The 19,048-nt window shown below is 34.1% G+C and overlaps 1 protein-coding gene across 5 annotated transcripts in view; it reads right to left on the bottom strand.

Annotated features, from left to right (window-relative positions):
• DENND4C (DENN domain containing 4C) overlaps nt 1-19,048 on the bottom strand; it is a 101,269-nt gene that overhangs the window by 64,429 nt on the left and 17,792 nt on the right. For 4 of the 5 annotated variants that reach the window (XM_033123718.1, XM_033123716.1, XM_033123715.1 and 1 more), the window contains exons 2-6: nt 12,303-12,624; nt 7,839-8,091; nt 6,886-6,955; nt 5,007-5,176; nt 1,198-1,436 (exon numbers count right to left, since the gene is read on the bottom strand). In XM_033123718.1, the coding sequence (XP_032979609.1) occupies nt 1,198-1,436; nt 5,007-5,176; nt 6,886-6,955; nt 7,839-8,091; nt 12,303-12,607 (1,037 nt within the window). In that variant the 5' untranslated portion in view covers nt 12,608-12,624. Of the gene's footprint in view, nt 1-1,197; nt 1,437-5,006; nt 5,177-6,885; nt 6,956-7,838; nt 8,092-12,302; nt 12,625-16,097; nt 16,208-19,048 lie in introns of all 5 variants that reach the window. The other variant, XM_033123717.1, reaches the window with a different exon arrangement.

Consider the following 19,048-nt stretch of genomic DNA (forward strand, 5'->3'; position numbering starts at 1 on the left):
TTAAAAATTAATCAAATATGAATTTAGTTAATATGATTCTTTTACTATAACTTAGGGCAAACATTTACCCTCTCCCTTTCTCTACCTATAAATAATGCTTCTTAAGTTTATCCAAAGTTTTGACCTCTTAGGAGCCACTAAAATGCAATACTACTTCAACTGAGAAAAATAAATTGATCACATACACTGATTTTATTTTCAGGAACTATTCACAGAAACTTAATTTTTCAAAAAGTTGGTAACATGTCACTAACATTAAATTTTACTTCAAACAATTTTAAGTTAATCTGACAGCCGAAAGTTAAATCTAGAATTATGAACTATTAGATTGGCATACCAAGAGTAAAACACAAAAGTCAAAACCACATTTCTATACCAAGTTGTGATAAGTTTACGCACAGTACATTATATTTTTTAAAGTTGGTTATGAACAGCATTATTTTAAAATCTGCAGATAATTACCTCCAACTTACCCACTAAACAAGTATGTTTTGCTGGTACTCTTTCTACTGTAATGTGAGATTTCTCAAATTGTAAGAAAAATCTATGTTTATGCATGCTATAATACATTTCCACAAAACCTCAGACACCTCTTGGTTTGTTAGCAGGGTATATAAATTATTTCTTCTAATAAACAAAAGTCACTGTGCCACTAGAAGCCAGAAAAATGTGGTTTTAAAAAAGACAGAGGTTCCACATATATTTTTCTTGCTCACGATTTCCATGACAAAGAGAATTATAAATCAAAGGGAAAACATGCAGAATTCTGTCAATGCTAAAATCAAAACTTCACTTTTAACATCAATTAACTCACCCTTATTAATTTCTAGATCAGTTTAGAGGTGTTTTATAGTTAGAACTTGGAATGGACACTTGTATTGGGGGGCGGGGTGTGTGTATCAACACCTATTTTTCTCTTGGTTATTAGAGAATGACCAAAAGAACAAACACAATACAACACATATGTATGAGCTCCTTCCTCAGCTGAATTCTCAAAAGATTATTATTTGATCATCCTCACCACCACTCCTCAATTTTAAATTCTCAGTCAATTACTCAAATGAAGAAGGGAGAAAGTAAAAACTAGAGTGACTGTGACTCTTCTTCCTAACTTTGCTGCTTCAAGTCAGGTAAACAATGAAATGTATATATACACCCAGTTTTTTCACCAGACATCTCTTTAATCATTATACATACTTTTCAATGGGAAGAGGATGTGGTCCAGACACAGAAAGTTTGTAGATAAACATGAGAAATTTTCTAAAAGCTTCAAAAAAAGGCCAGTGTGAGAGTAAACAAATGCATTTGTTTGAATTGATGGATTTGGAGACCTTTTTTCTCTCCACAGGTGTCAACAGGCCCAGCTGCATAAGCTGTTTCTCTGTTAGAAGTTCCCAAGAGTAAGGCTCATAAAACTGGATGGCAGCTCCATATACCTATAGAGCAACAGAATTCCATTATAAGATTTGAGGTTTTTTAAAATTAATTTATCTTTTTGTCTTATTTCACAGAAATATTTGCTTAGAGTGCATATGACAGATAAATGGAAAGTAAAACTCAACATTGCTCATGGGAATATAAAATGGTGCGGCTGCTGTGGAAAACAGTTAAACAAAGTTCATCACCTCCAAAAATGAACAAAGAATTACCGTATGGTACAGCAATTCCACTCCTAGGTATACAGGTATCCCCCACTTTCTGAAAATTCTTATTATGCCACATCGCTTTTACGAAAGACCTACATTAGCACCTGTTTACACTAACAGAAATAAATCCAAAGGGGATTTTCACTTTTATGAAGAAAGGTGAAAAGAGAAAACAGCGCTCAGCATTTGCTTTGCAGCCAGCGTCATGGACGCTACGTGCACCCAGCAGCCAGAGTAGCACCACCACGCCCCTTCCCCAGCATCTCCACATCAAGATGCCATACTGCGAACGTGTCTGTGAGCATCTGTGCTTTATCTGAATTTAGTTTGTGCTTCTATTAGCAAGATGTGTCCTAAGGTATCAGAAAAGCCTAACAGAGCTTGTAAGGGTGTTATGCTTAACATAAAACTGGACATTATTAAGCATTTGATTGTGAACTAAATAAAGGCATCCTAAGTATGAACTTGCCTGGTCCACCATTTGTACTATTTACATGCAGAGAGAAAGAATCTTGAAAGCTGCCCAAGTTACTATTGGTTCTGCTAGTAGCAAAGTGGTCTCCCTTAGTTGGAACGCACAATGGATAAAATGGAAAGTCTATTGCTTGAGTGGATTGATGGGTATACAAAATGGGGTGTGTATTTAGCATATCACTCCTGCTTTTAGTATACGCTAGTGTTATTTTAGGCTTTGTGTGTTTTTTTGTGTGTTTTTTATTTTAGGCTTTGTGTATTTGGTATGGTTTGGTAGGTTATTTTGGGGATATGGGCATGCTAAAAAAATTTTCTACATAAATTCACAGTAATTGTTTCTTCGCTTTACACTATTTTGGCTTGCAAAAAAATCCATAGGAATGTTCTGTTTTCGGAGAGTGGGAGAAACCTGTATACCCAAAAGAATTCAAAACAGCAACTCAAACAGATATTTGTACACCAGTGTTCATAGCGGCATTATTCACAACAGCCAAAGGTGGAAACAACCCAAATGTCCATCAACAGATGACTGGATAAACAAACTGTGATATACAGTTATATATGTGACAGAATGTTATTCACCCTTAAAAAGGAATGCAATTCTGATAAATACTGCAACGTGGATGAACCTTGAAAACATTATGCGAAGTGAAATAAGCCAGACACAAAAGGACAAATATTGTATTATTCTACTTACATGAGCTATGTAGAACAGGCAAATTCATAGACAGAAAGTACGAAAGAGGTTAGCAGGGACTTGGGGAGGGGTGAGGGAAGCTTCTGTTTAGGGTGATGAAAAAGTTTTCAAAATGGATGGTAATACTTTTATAAATCTTACAACTATTTAGTAATTATATATAACCCTTGTATTTGTAGATACAACACTCCCAGATACAATTATTTCAAAGTGATCTCAGAGATTTTCAACCAGCCACATGACAAAAGCATCTCAGTGAGGCTTTATTGTGCTCTACTGGTCAAACTTGGTAACTCAATGTGTTTGAAGATCTTAAAATTTTCATTTATACTTATTGCTTGCAATGAGAGAATATATAAATGATTCTATAAGAGTTAGCTTAGTTGTAAGCAATCCAGTTGACATAGTTGGACTTCATTCAGTGTGTATTTTACTATGTTTCAGACGCTGTCCTGGTCTTAACCTTCATTATTTTTAACAGTGGTTGTGAACTTGTAGCCTATAGATTGAGGCCACGGATGTATTTTGTTTGATCCCCAAGAGTCGGCTTTAGTTATGATTTTCAGTAAAATTGCCTGTTTTATCAAATTACCTCAGAAAATTTTCAATTTTAAATTTCTACTGTATCTATTTACTTTTAAGATACTCAGGTTTTATTTACTTTTTATTTCCTAATATTATTTATTTTGGGTATCTCTTTTATTTTAAATTATCATTCTATGTCATTATTACTGCTGTATATGTGTTTTCAATTTTTGGCTATTACAAATAAAGCATATACACGTTTTCAAAGAACATATACTCATATACACTCATATCTCTTGGGATATGCTCAGAAGTATAACTGCTGGGCCACAGGATTGTTTCTTTTCGTTGCTGATAATGCAGAAGTTCTATATTTATTTTGGATACAAGACCCATCTTGAATACATATATCACATTATTTTCGCTCGGCCTTCTTCACCTTCTTAATGGTATCTTTGAATGAATATACTCATATATTCTTAACTACAATAAGGGCATATTATTCATCTTTTTTTTATGGCTAGTGCTTTCTGCATGCTGCTTAAACTATCTTTGCTAACTCCCTCCATTTTAATATATTATTTGACTTCTTTTTTTTTTCTTTTTTCTTTTTTTTTTTTATTATTATTTTTTTAATTTATTGGGGTGACAATTGTTAGTAAAATTACATAGATTTCAGGTGTGCAATTCTGTATCACATCATCCATAAATCACACTGTGTGTTCACCACCCAGAGTCAGCTTCTGACCCTCATTGTTGTTGAGAAATTAGCCAATCAAATAGTTGCTCCTTTGAAAGTAAATGTCTTTTCTTTCTGTTTTTCGTCTTTGGTGTTCCACTGTAAAAGAGGTGGTTCTGTATTTTTATTTTTTTCTGCTGAAGTGTTCAGAGTGTATCTTTAATCTGAAGACTCAATTTTTCGTCAATCCAGGAAAACTCAACCAACCTTAGCTCTTTATATGCTACCTCTCCCTTTCTAGTCTCTCTTTCTGTAATTCATTAAGTATCTATTGGTCCTTCTGATTCTATCCTGTATGTATTTAAACTCCTTTTATGTTTTATGTTTTTTTGTGCTACATTTGAAATGACCTATCTTCCACTTCATTAATTCTCCCTTCATGTATATCTTACCTGCTGTTTAAATCACTCATTGAATTTTAATTTTAAGGACATTTTTCATTTCTAGACATATGATTCTTTTTCCAATCTGTCTCTTCATTTTTCAAAATATCCTGTTCTTTCTTGATGTTTTGAACCTCTCTATTAGGTCTTGAATCATTTCAATTATATATTCAATTTACAATATCCTTCAAATTGTTATTCTTTTATTTCAATATCTTGAGGGTTTAATCTACTTGGTATTGTGTCTTGTTGATTCTTTCTATGGTAACTTTGTCTTCTAACTTTTACTATAATCTCATCTTGAGGCCTGGGTTTTGGGGGTGTCTCTCCATAAAGACTTTATATTTGTTTCTGTAGAAGCTCCACGGGTATCAGGAGCTATCAATTTTTATGCTGACTTTTCACCTTGGGCATTATAGTACAAATTTAAACCAAAATGTATTGTATCCAAATAGTCCTAACATTCAAAGAAAATTTATATTAATCATTTTATGGGATTAAAACATGGACAAAGGAGGTTAAATAAAAGGAAAAAAATATACCTTTTCAGCAGAAGAACCTGTCAGGACAAAAGTTGAAAAAACTGGAAGTGGGTATTTGGTTTGGGGATCCCAACATTCAATAGTAGCTCCCATAGGAAGGCAGAAGATAGGTACAGATTCTGAGAGCGGAAACGACTCATAGTCATCTTCTGGGTATCTAAAAATTAAACCTTTGGAGAAGGAAAACAATGAAATTTTTAATAGTTACTTTTCCATAAATTATATGTGAGACATTATTAGGATATTTTAATAGCAAATTTCATGGAAATACTTATGTGTGAAATTTCAAAATCGATTTTTCTCTTGCTGTATCAGAAATTAAAATAAATTAACAAATTTACTCTAGATTTTTTACCTATGAACTTTTAGTTCATTGTAACATTAAAACGTATTAAATATACTAGTTAAAACTCTATTCAACAGAATAACCAACTTAATGTATTTACTTCTACATACTGCCAATATCTTATAGAGAATGGTAAGAAACATACAGGAAAATTTACCAACTATTTCAGTTAGTCTTCTGTAAAAAATTCAGGGAAGGGACATATGTTATGAAATAATGCCAAGGAAACAAATCACAGCCCCCAAAACTCATCTTGAGAAAGAAGCAGTGTAAAAGGCATGCAACATGAAAAGTAAATGAGACAGAAACCCTTTGTGACTGAGTCCAGAGTGTGTGAGACAAAGGAAGTCTGAGCAGGAGGCACTCTGAGAAGCATAACAAAGCTACATGGCATTTGTTCATTAGTCTCTAATGGCTCTAATACGCAGACCACACCTAAGATAAACACTTGAAAATCAGTAGATTTTTGAGTCCAAATTCAGTCTCCAAAACTCTGTATTCTAAAATAAGTGTCTTATATCAAATACCTTATACTTTCACAAAGCTTGTTTCTATAAGGTTTAAGTGACACTTTTCACCAAAAAGAAAAATTTTAGGAAATCACATACAGTCAACCCATTACAGCAATATTAACAGTATCACATTTAAAAATGATACTGGATTTATAATCGTTAGGTGCTGCCTTTATTTTTACATTATAATTAAATGGTCTGATTCATTAGAATGAATGTCTTTATAAGGACAATCAAGATTTTTCAGATATAAATTTTCCTAACTTCCCTGAAGTAAAACTTTAGTCAAAATATTGTGCATGATCAAAAAGTATTTGACACTACTTGTTTTCACAAAGAAGTATTCCAGTATTTCTCTTCTATGTACAACTGGAGCATACCTGTATTTTCAGTTTTTATCCCACCATACCAGTGGGATGAAGAGGTCACACTTAAATCTTTACAGCCCTTGACACTTTACTGTGCAGTAAGAATGTGGCGATAGATTTCTCAAACACGTCATGGCAGAAAAGTTTCTCAGGCCCTCCTCTCCTCCATATAGCTGATTCTTTGCAACAAGGGAGAAAGGAAGCAAGTCCACCTTTCATGGCAAGTAACATGTGGTTTCAAATCAGACACACAGAGATAAGAGAAGGAAATATAAGAAGTAAAGATGCAGTTTGACACCTTTCTGATTGCCAAAATATAAAAGGTCAGAGAGTAAGCAGTTTTCCACTGAACTGTTAAATCTATTAGTGTACACTAAAAGCTTGAATATTTATTCCACAAATGCTTGCTTGGGATGAAAGTTTCTATTTAATTAACACTTTTTTGGGGGGTGAGGTAATAGTAATTTATCTTGTAGTATGTAGTGAATTTAAGGAAACTTATGCCTTTACATGCTATAATTTTAGATAATTCAATTTATGAATAAATCAATTCCACAGACTACATAAGGGAACATACACTGCCTCTTCTAACCAAATGTTAATGTGCAACAATAACTACAGTAATAGTGACAATTTTCTTATAATTTACTTACCAGCTTTATATGCTATTGAATTAGAAGCAGGCACAGACTTCTTATAACATAGAAACACACTGGAACCCCACTGTAAAATATAAATTAGGTTTAAAAAGAGAAAAGTGAAAAAAAATTCCTTTTGTTGAATGTTTTCTAAAGGTTCTGATTATTCAGCGAAGTCTATTTAAAACATGTTTATCAAACAGACTACATAGTATAAAACAGAGCAAAACATGAAGTTGAGAACACTAAAACGAGTTAAAAAAACATTGCCACAAATATCAAACTGGCATGAAGGCAGTTTCAAAAAGCTTAGAATTCTACAATCATCCACCACTGCCTATATCTGAAAAACACAGCATAACGTGGACAATGGAACCCAAACTAGGAAAGACTGGGGTCGTTGGGGTGCTATAAAGTCGTTCATTACCTGCAGAGGCAAACTAATAGCCCTGGGAGCATTAAACATGTCTGCCTACACCAATTTAAGCTGATGTAAATATATTTTTGATGTAAACATAGTTTTCAAAATAAATCTGACCCAATAATAAACTTTAGTCTCATAAACTATAAATCAAATGTATATGTTCAATTTTCATCTTATTAGAGTCCTTTTAAAAAAGTATGTAAAACTACAATATTTAAAATAAATACAAGGGGAGTCCCCACCTGCTCTCCCTGCAATTGTCCTTGTTACACTAAGCTTTTGAAACCCAAAAGCTTAGCAATAAGCAATATTGGCATGTAGAAAAAAAAAAATTCTCTACCTTTAAGTATCTATTTTCTGGATGAAATTATTCTAAAACATCAGATGGCTAAGGATTTTTTGAATTATTATAAATCATAAAAGTTAGAAAGCTAAAAATAAAAACCACGAAAATATAAACTGAGAGTAAATTACATGCCCAATAATAAACAGGAATCCAAAAATTATCCTTTTTATAAATATGAAATGAAAACTTTATTCTTACCATCCCACAATTTAAGTTTTTGTCAACTTTGCAGAAAGTGTGAGGAGGGGTTTCTCCTTTACTGGTCACAATAACACAGATATCAGTTACAGCCAAAGAATTCTGGGGTCGAACTGGAAGAGCCCTTCGATAAGTGATAAAAATTCTTTGTGAAGTCGTTGAACTATTGTTGACATTGGCACAGCGACCATAGGGTGTGGCTTGGATCACTTCACAACCTGGAATAAGCCTTTCTTTCCCTTCATATAAAACTCTGCATGGCAGGGAGAAGAGAAAAAAATAAATATGTAAACACATATCAGGTTAATGCTGGTTTTCTTCTTGAAAACAAAAAGAAAATTTTTTTAATCTCTACCATGTTTCCTTGAAAATAAGACTGGGTCTTATATTAATCTTTGCTCCAAAAGACGCATTAGGGCTTATGTTCAGGGGATGTCATCCTAAAAAGCATGCTAGAGCTTATTTTCTGGTTAGGTCTTATTTTCGAGGAAACACTGTATTTATTGTTTCCCAAATCTTAATTGCAAACCAAAACTAAAATTACTACTTTGGGATTATAAATCTCTTAATTACTATTTTTCAACAGCCAGAAAATTTTAAGAAGTGTAAATAGGATCAAAGAACTTGATTTTTGGTTGCTTATTACAAGAAACATCTGAAACAAGCAAAGGGCAACACCACAAACATCCTCAGGTCAATTCCCAAAAGTTTTAACAAGTACTCAGACATTTGTACAAAATTTTCCTTCATAATTCCTGTCAAAATTTTACCATTAAAAACCCCTTCTTAGATAAGCTAATAAATAAAAAGACATCTCATGGTCATGGCTAGGCAGACTTTAATAAGATAAGATGTCAACATTCTCCAAACAGATCTACAGAGTCAACAGGATTCCTTTTGACATCCTAACTGCTTTTTTCTTTTTTCTTTTTTTGGTAGAAATTGGCAACATGTCCTTAAAGTTCATATGGAAATGCAAGGGAACTAGTATAGCCAAAGCAATCTGGAAAAAAGAAAAGAACCAATTTGGAAGACTCGCATGCCCCCATTTCAAAACGTATCTTCTATTATCTTTTCTGTATGTTTGAAAAGTTTCAAAAACAGAAGTGCTGGAGAAAAAAACTCTCATATGAAAGTCAATGAATCTGATAAATGGAGGAAGATAAGAACTGTGGATAATAATAGTCTGTGATTCTTTATCTTAATAAACATAGCTGACATACAAGATACTATCTTGTTTAAGTTATGTTTTATATAGAGTATCCATATTCTGAGGGAATATCAGATCTTACATATTTAACTTAACATCTTTTCCAGGAAAAAAAACTATTATTTGTGTAAATATCTCATTTCAGTTTATAAACCAGTCAAAAAGGTCAAAAGATTAACAATGGTGTTTCATATTTAGTGAAAGGAGATGGGTGCCTCTTTACAGCGGCTAATAGATTTTTCCAAACATCACCAGTGTGCGCGAAGGGGTAAAGGTGGGGAGGACAGGTAAAAATATTTAAGTCATCAGATATTAACAATTATTTGATCTGGAGAGAAATATTTACCATCGTGATTAGCTTAAAGACAACCACGGGTAAGTAAACTAACAGGAATCAGATGCGTTAGGGAACTGCAAGATGTGTATGAAAGAGCCACTTGCAACTCGAAAGCATCCGAAGCATAATGATCTGAGTCACCATTTTACTTTTAAGTCGTGCCCCAGAACCCCAAGCAACAACAATTATGACTCTATATGGTCAGGGGGCTTGGGGAGGGGCTATGAAAAGATGGCCATCAAAGGACAGCTAACGGAACACTGAGGACTAGAACGTAAGTCCCTAGCTGGTTTCCCTTCAACTGACATGGATATTATCAAAATTTTATCCTACAGCCAATCTTCTGTAGACATTTCTTCTTAAGAAAACCATAGAGAAATTTAAAAACCTGAGAACAAATCCATTACATGTTATGAATCATCCACTGCAACCAATAATTTGTGTTCACGGTCATTTTAACCTCCTTTCCCCTCAAAGGAAAAGCCCCTACATTAAAGGCTAACGCAATCACACAGGCTGTTGACATTACCCTTCAATCTGTTTCATAATTTTACTGTATCGAATATCTCCTCTTATTCCTATATCTCAGCTCTTCCTTCTCCACTGGTTTCTCTCCTTCAATATGAAGATGTTCTAAGTTATTCGCTGGGAGAAAGGTTTACAAACAGCCCTTCACTCTGCCTTTCCTCTCCCCTCAGGTATCCTAACAACCATTGCTTCTGGGGAGTTTGTTAAAATACAGATACTGATTCAGTAAGTCTGGGGCAGTGCCTGAGATTGTGAACTTCTAACACGCTCCCAGGCCCTATGGACAATATTGGCTTGGTCCATGGACCACACCTTGAATAGCAAGGCCCATAACTACCTTCTCTTTTCCTTAAAGTCAAGCTTTCAAAAAGAAGCCTCTATGACTCCAATTGCCAATCATTTCTCAACCCTTTCTAACCTGGCTCCTGTGCCCAATGATCCTATAAAGTTGTATGACCGCCATCCTAACTGCATTGACTTGAAGGAAAATCATAGAGGCTAAACAGAGTGGATGATACTAAAGGACTTAAATGGATGCTACATAAGGGTCAATGGATACTACCTGAAGGTCAAGTAAGATAAGGACAAATCATCCTTTGGCTGTGGAAATCTGAACATAATGAGGACCTTGGGACAACTTCCCCAGAGCTCTACTGTAACAGTGGAGGTGATGCGCTTAACAAGTGGTGCTCAAATGCAGTAGCTCACTACCTTTCAAAATGTTGGAACAACTATTAACTGAATAACCAGCAGTTAACTGCTTAAAAAAACAAACAACTTCATGGGTCAATCAGGGAAATGTGGACATATGATGACAGTAAAGAATTAATTATTTCTCAAACTGTGGTACTATGGTTACATTAAAAGAGAGATTCAACATAAAAATCAATGGATAGAATACATCACATTAATAGAATGAAGGAAGAAGCCACATGATTATCTCAATAAAAAGGCATTCGACAAATCCAACACATTTTCCTGATAAAATCTCTCATAAAACCAGGAAAAGCAGGAACCTTCCTTAAACATGATAGATGGCATTTTGAAAACCCCACAGCTAAATCATACTCAATGGTGAAAGACTGAAAGCTTTCCGCATTGCGATCAGGAATAAGACAGGACACCTGCTTTCATCAATGCCATTCAACATGGTACTGTAAGTTCCAGTCAGAGCAATAAGACCGCTGGGGGGTTGGGAGAGGGGTAAATAAAGCAAACTACAAAGAAAGGAGTAAAACTATCTCTATTTGCATAGGACATGACCCTATATATTTTTTAAATCCCTAAAAATCTACATGAAAACTATTAGAGCTAATAAATTCAGCAAAACTGCAGAATACAAGATTAACACACACAGTTAAAATTCAGCTGTGTTTCTATACAGCAGCAATGAACAATCCAAAAAAAATTAAGAAAACAATCCCATTTATAATAGAATCCAAAGCAGTGAAAAACTTAAGAATAATATTAATTAAGGAGGTGAATGAAAGACTTGTACACTAAAAGCCATAAAACATTGCTAAAAAAAATTAAAGAACACCTAAATAAATGGAAAGACATCTCATTCTCATAAGTAGGAAAACTTAATATTGTAAAGATGGCAATATTCCCCAAATAGATCTACAGATTAAATGCAATCCCCATGAAAATTCCAACGGCATGTTTTGCATAAATGAACAAGTTGATCCCAAATACTCCCTAAGATGCTCTCAAGTATCTATATGTTTTTACTGACTGATGGTAATGATAATAAACAGAACAGCTTAATATATGACACATGTATATGGTAAAGTATTACAGATATTCTAAAAACACATCATCTTTACAGAAGAATCAATGTAGACATTTTGGGAAAAAAGACTTTTACAAAGAAGAATATTCTTCATTGGCTGTAGACTAGATACTAAATACCTCCTAACAACTACACTCCTTTTAAAGTGTAAATACCCTCCTCCTGGCACTAAAAACCACACAGCACAATTATTTTTTTTAAAACAGGAATGCTCCTTTGTTAAAATAAATTCGAGGCTTCACAAAAATCTCATCACATAATCCAAGTAGCTCCTTAAAATCTACTGTCTTTTATTGTAGCTTCTTGTTCTTTTATGTTTAATTAATAAGCTTATCTGACAAATACAACAGAAATGGAATCACATTTCAGGCTCTAATGCCTTCATTTCAATATTCTTTTGAAAGGAACTGAGCCAATGATTCAAGTACAATGCAAAGAAATTCAGTAAGCGTAGATAGAGATATGTAGTATCTTCTAATACTTGAACCTGAAGTAACAAACAATAACAGAACCAGCAAGGATTTCAAATTTCTATTCCCATGTACCTTAGGTAAGTTTTATTCCCTTCACTATAGCAAAAAAAATAAGTCATCGTACCCAATGTCAGTAAGAGGTGGTTTATCTCTCCCTCTCTTATAACAGAGGAAAAGTTCTGGGCTTTTCAGACTTCCATAGTTCAAGTTTGCTTGGAGAGCTGACGGAGTGGCTTCAACACAGGTGTAACCTTCAGGTACTGTTTCCCCAGCTGATTTGTTAATAACTGCAATGTCTGTAATTGGAGCTTTAGGTCCAGTTGACTTAGCATCTAAACGATTTATTTCTTGATCCAATAGAGTAGATGTATCAGTGAGACCTGCCACGACAAAGTAGTCGGTCACTCTTGGCCCTTTGTCTTCTATCATGGCTGCTGTTATATTTCCTAGAAGAGGAAAAACAAAGAAGACATCACTTAAATAAAATACTTCATCTTGACTCACTAAAATTAAAATACTCCTGAGTTAACAATGATCAACTAGCACACTTCCCAGTTGGATTTATAATCAAATTGTTGTCATTCTGTAAAAGGCGGCTGTTTTGGTATCACCTTGTCGGCGTTTACCTCCTACAAAGTACCAGTCTGCAGCATCAATTCATTTGTAAGGCAACGATGATCCTTTTGTGTGCCTACGGCTCTATTAAAAATAATCAAACTGTCAGAGGTGGGCTATGGTGCTTTCCTTTGAGGAAAATGTACTTAATGAACAATATGTAGACCATTTAAAAGATCATTCTAAGTTACAGAATTCCTAGAGCTAAGCTTCACATGTAAACAAATGAAGTGAGTACACTGTGAATTAGTCAAACTCTAACACAAAAAAATGAAGGTAATAGCAACCAATAAACTCATGAACTCAGTATCTGTAAAAATAAAAATAAAGCTTCTGAGGTTTTAAATATTTCCATGGATTTTATGTGCTTTTTAAAAAACAACTGTATGAGGTATAATTTACATACACTAAAATACACATATTTAAAGTGTACAATTTGGTTAAGTTTTCAAAAATGTATACACCCGTGAAATCATTACCACAACCACAGTGTTGATGGATAGTAAACATATCCATCAACACCCAAAATGTTCTTGTACCCCTTCATTATCCCTCCTCCCCCACCGCCCCCCAGAGAATGTGTGATCTGCTTTCTGTCACTATAGGTTGGTTTCTAGAATTGATATACATGTATTCTTTTTAGTCTGGCTTCTTTCATTCATCATAATTATTTTGAGATTCATCCATGTTGTTTATATCAATAGTTCATTCCTCTTTATTGCTAAGCAGTAGCAACTCTTAAATATGCCACAACGTATACATATTCACCTGTATTAAAGACATTTGGGTTATTTCCAGTTTGGGGCTATTAAAGCTGTCATGAACACCCATGCACAAACCTTCTAGGCATATGCTTTCATTTATCTTAAGTTTCTAAGATAGAATGGCTGGATCACCTGGTAGGTGTTTATGTAGTTCTAAAAAACTGCCAAATAGTTTTACAGAGTGAGTGTACCATTTTCCATTCCTACCATCAGTATATGAATTTCAGTTGTTCCACATCTTCTCCAACACTCCAAAAGGCCAGTCTTTCTAATTTAGACATTCTAACATGTCTATAGTGATACTTAACTATAGCTTTAAATTGCATCTTTCTAATAACTAGCGATGTGAACCATCTTTTCATGTGCTTATTTTCCATCCACATAGTTTCTTCAGTGAAGTTTCTGTTCAAACTTTTTGCCCATTTTTTAATTGGGTTGTTTACTAATTATTGAGTTTTAAAGGTCTTTTACATATTCTAGAGATAAGTCATTTATCAGGCATATGTTTTGCAAATATTTTCTCCTAATCTGTGGCTTATCTTTTTCTCTTAATAGTGCCTTTTGAAAAGTTTTTATTTTTGATGAGGTCCAATCTGTTCTTTTATACTGTGTTTCCCTGAAAATAAGACCTGGCCGGACAATCAGCTCTAATGCGTCTTTTGGAGCAAAAATTAATGTAAGACCCAGTCTTATTTTACTGTAAGACTGGATATAATATAATGCAATGTAATGTAATATAATACGGGGTCTTATTATTAATTTTTGCTCCAAAAGACGCATTAGAGATGATTGTCCGGCTAGGTCTTATTTTCGGGGAAACAGGGTAGATTATGCCTGTGATATCATATTTAAGAAATCACTATCTAATCCAAGGTCATAAAGGTTTTCTCCTGAAAATTTTATAATTTTAGGTTATAAATTTAGGTCTATGATCCATTTTGAGTTAATTTTTGTATATGGTGTGAGGTATGACTCAAGAGTCACTTTTTTACATATAGCTATACTTTTCTAGCACTATTTGTTGAAAATACCATTTATTTCTCTACTGTATTGCCTTTGTACCTTTGTTCAAAAATTAATTTCCAATATGTGTGTTGTTTACTTCTGGATTCTCTATTCTGTTGCATTGATCTATTTGTTTATGTATCAGTACCATATGGTTTTGATTAACGCAACTTTTTAATAAATCTTGAAATTAGGTAGTGTTAGTCTTCAACTGTTCTTTTTTCAAAATTGTTTTGAAAAAGTCTTTCACATTTCAATATGCATTTTAGAACTGGCTTGTCAATTTCTACCCCCAAAAAATGCTTAGTGGATTTTAATTGGGATTGTGTTGAATTTAAGGAGGTCAACTTAAGGAGGATTAACAATATTGAGTCTTCTAACCCATGAACAAGGTTTAACTCTGCATTTATTCAGATTCTTGAGAATGGGCATCTTTATTTTGTTCCTAATCTTTGGAAAAGCACTCATTCTTTTACTACTAAATGTGATGTTACTTGTAGGTTTTCCATACATGCTTTTTCAAATTAAGAAAGTTCCTTTCTATTTCCTGAGACTTTTATAAGGAATAAATGTTGGGTTTTATCATATACTTTTGTGTGTGTGTGTGTGTGTGTATGTATTTCCAGGACTTTACTGGGGAACAGTGTGTTTTTCCCAGGACCCATCAGCTCCAAGTCCAGTTGCCCTTGTTCAATCTTAGTTGCAGGGGGCGCAGCCCACCATCCCTTGAGAGAGTGAAACTGACAACCTTGTGGTTGAGAAGACGCACTCCAACCAACTGAGCCATCCCGGAGCTCAGCGGCAGCTCAGCTGCAACTCACTGTCTTCATTCTAGTTGCAGAGGGCACAGCTCGCTGGCCCATGTGGGAATCGAACCAGCAGCCCTGCTGCCCAGAGCTCACGCTCTAACCAACTGAGCTACCCATCCGCCCCATCATATACTTCTTCTGTATCTACTGAGATCGTATGGTTTTTCTTTATCCACTTTTTTTTCTAGCTACTTTTTAATATGGTGAATTACATTGATTAATTATCAAATTATTAACCAACCCTGCACTCCTGAGATAAATCCCACTTGATCAAGATATATTATCCTTTTTATATATGCTGGATTCTATTTGCTAAAATTTTGTTTGAAATTGTATACGTTAATGAGAGACATTGGTCTGTGGTTTGCTTTTCTTATCTTTATCTGGTTTGGGTAGCAAGGTAATGCTAGTCTCTCACAGTAAATTGGGAAGAATTTCCTCCTCTTCAATTTTCTGGAACAATCTGTATAGAATTCGTATTATTTCTTCCTTAAATGTTTGATAGAATTTACCTGTGAAATCATCTGGGTTTTAAGGGGTTTTCTTGTGGGTAGGGTTTTTAACTATAAATTCAATTCCTTTAACACATATAGGACTACTCTAAAGTTACTCGATTTCTTCTTGAGTAAATTTTTGTACTTTGTGTCTGTCTCGAGCACATTCAGACTACTATACCAGAACACCATAGATTGAATGGCTTATAAATAATAGAAACTTATTTCTCACAGTTCTGGACGCTGGGAAGTCCAAGATCAAGGCTCTGGCAGATTCAGTGTATAGTGATGGCTGGCTTCTTAGTTCACAGAAGGCTGTCTTTTTGCTGTAACTTCACATGGCTGTAGAGAGTGAGGGATCTCTCTGGGTCTCTCTTATTATAGAAAGGCACTAATCCCACTCATGAGGATTTCACCCTCATAACCAAAGCACCATCCAAAGTCCCACCTCCAAATACCATCACATGTGGGATTAGGTTTCAAGGTAAGAATATGGGGGGACACAAACATTCAGTCTATAGCAGTGTCTTTCAAAGAATTGGTCCATTTATCATCTAAGTTGTCAAATTTACTGTCATAAAGTTGTTCATAGTATTTCCTTATTATCCTTTTAATATCACTAGAATATACAGTGATGTCATCTCTCTCGTTCCAGCTATCATTAATTGGTGTCTTCTCTCTCATTTTCCTATTTAGCCTGGCTAGAAATTTATCAATTTTACTGGTCTTCTCTAAGACCCAGCTTTTGGTTTCACTGATTTTTCTCTATTGCATTTCTATTTTATATTTGATTTATTTCTACTTGATATTATTTCCTCTCCTCTGTTTATGTAAAATTTAATTTGCTCTTCTTTTTCTAGTTTAAGTTGGAAGCTGAGGTCACTGATTTGAGATCTTTCTTCTTTTCTAATGTAGGTAGGTAGTGCTATGAATCCCTCCCCAAGCAGTGTTTTAGTGACATCCCACAAATTCGGGAATGTAGTATTTTCTTTTTATTCGGTTCAAAATACTTTTTAATTCCCCTTTCTTAAAATATTTTCTTTGAGCCGCGGGCTCCTTAAAAGTATGTTTCAGGCTCCAAATTTTGTACTTGGGAATTTTCCAAGAATCTTTGGCTGCTGGCTTCTAACTTAATTACACTGTGACCATAGAATATAATGTGTATGACTTGAATTCTTTTACATTTATCAAAGACTAGTTTTATGGCTAAGAATATGGTCTATTTTGATAAATATACTACGTGCACTTCAGCAGAATGTGTGTTCTGTTGTTGGAAAGAGGGCTCCACAAATGCTAATCAGGTCAAGTAGGTTAATAGTGTCGGTCAGGTCTACTAATATCTTTGCCGATTTTCTGTCCACTTTTTCTACCAATTATTAAGAGAGTGGTATTGAAATCTCTGGCTATAACTGTAGATTTGTCTATTTCTCCGTTCAGTTCTATCAGTTTTTGCTTCATGTGTTTTGACACGCTGTTATTAAGGGCATAGACATTTAGAACTTTGTCCTTTTGATTAACTGACCGCTTTAACATTATGAAATGACCTTGTTTATCTCTGGTAAAAATTAGTCTGTATTAACAAGAGCTTTTGAAAAAAATTAAAATATTTGTAAAAGCTTAGTTTCATAATTAAATTTTTCTTTTCAACTATAGCTAATATAATCTTTCAGAATCAACTTCATTTCACTTTACTCTTTAAATGGCTTACATTTAAATGGCTTACTCTTTAAATGGCTTACATTTTAATAAATAAATGCTGCTGGCATCAACAAAATGTTATAAACTTCAACTTACAAGGTTAAATGTAGTTTACACAATTCTTCTCACTATAACAAAAGGACTTTTTTAAATCTTCAAAACTATCTGTGTGTTCCTTGGTGTTCCAACCCATGCAGAATGAATGATGAACTTTGTTTAAATCACAAAGAAAGTACAGTTTTATTAAAATTATTGTTACATTTAAGCAATTTAAAATAGGTCCTTGGTGATTCCATTTAGAAAGCATTATCAACATCAGTTATGCTGGCTAGGTCATGAAAACTACAAAGCTGAAAAAGTAAGTCATTTCAGATAAAATCAGTTCTTTTTTCAGAACACAAAGCAGTGTAATTCTCTACTGTTGCACCTGCCACTGAAAGTTTTGTAAAGAAGGAGGGTTATAAAGAAGGGTTGCAAACACAAATGCCTAAAGGGATCAGGCAAGATATAAGAGTCGTGGGAACTAGAGAATGCAGGCACCCACTACTAGTCAGATCTATCCAACTGTTGCCAAAGGACTTACTTAGCAAAACCAGAACTTCCTTTTTGCCTTTTTCAGAGAAACCAGAAATCAGGATTTTACTGTAAATCTCCAAGTTTTAAAATATCAGCAAATAATTCAAAATTCTTAAACACTAGCAAGAGCAAACAAAATACATACGCATGGTATATTCACTGTTATATACCATGTTAAAAGTCTAGAAAAGAACAATTACTAAATTCCATTAAAAAAACACTGACCTGGTTAAATACGTAACTTCACCATTAAAGATATGTGAGCCTTTATACCTAACAGTGTAGCAAGTTGATAATGTAACTATATAGAAGGGAATGAAAAAAAGAACTAATCCAAGTAACTTTTGAACAATTTAACATGAACTGAAAAAGAAATCTTAAGCTTTACTTAGAAGGCTTGCATCTTACAGTCGTATGGTTGTAGCAATTCTGAAATTATTCTGTATATTTTACAAGTATGACTGAACAATTGTTGGAAATCAAATTTCTTGCTGTGATAAAACGGAGATATAAATTTGGGATGGGAGAAGGCAAATAAGAATCTATGTATTAGAATGGAGTCAGAGGTATCAATATGAACTCATAATTTTAAAATACATGTATACTAAATGCAATGCACTACCCTGAATTGGATCACAGAACAGAAAAAGCTCATGGTATATTTATCAAAACAGACCATTTATGTGAAATGTCCAAAATAAATGTATAGAAAGAGAAAGTAGATTGGTAGTTGCCTAAGGATAGCAGGTTGGAGGAAATGGAGAGTGACTACTAACGGAGTGACAAAAATGTGCTAAAATTGATCATGGTGATGGTTGAGCAATCTGTGACTACATTAAAAACCAATGAGTTGTATACTTCAAATGAATTAATTGCGTGGTATGTGAATTATATCCCCTTTCTGCTAAA

Source organism: Rhinolophus ferrumequinum, chromosome 12 (genome assembly GCF_004115265.2).
Source record: "Rhinolophus ferrumequinum isolate MPI-CBG mRhiFer1 chromosome 12, mRhiFer1_v1.p, whole genome shotgun sequence".
Classification (NCBI taxonomy): domain Eukaryota; kingdom Metazoa; phylum Chordata; class Mammalia; order Chiroptera; family Rhinolophidae; genus Rhinolophus; species Rhinolophus ferrumequinum.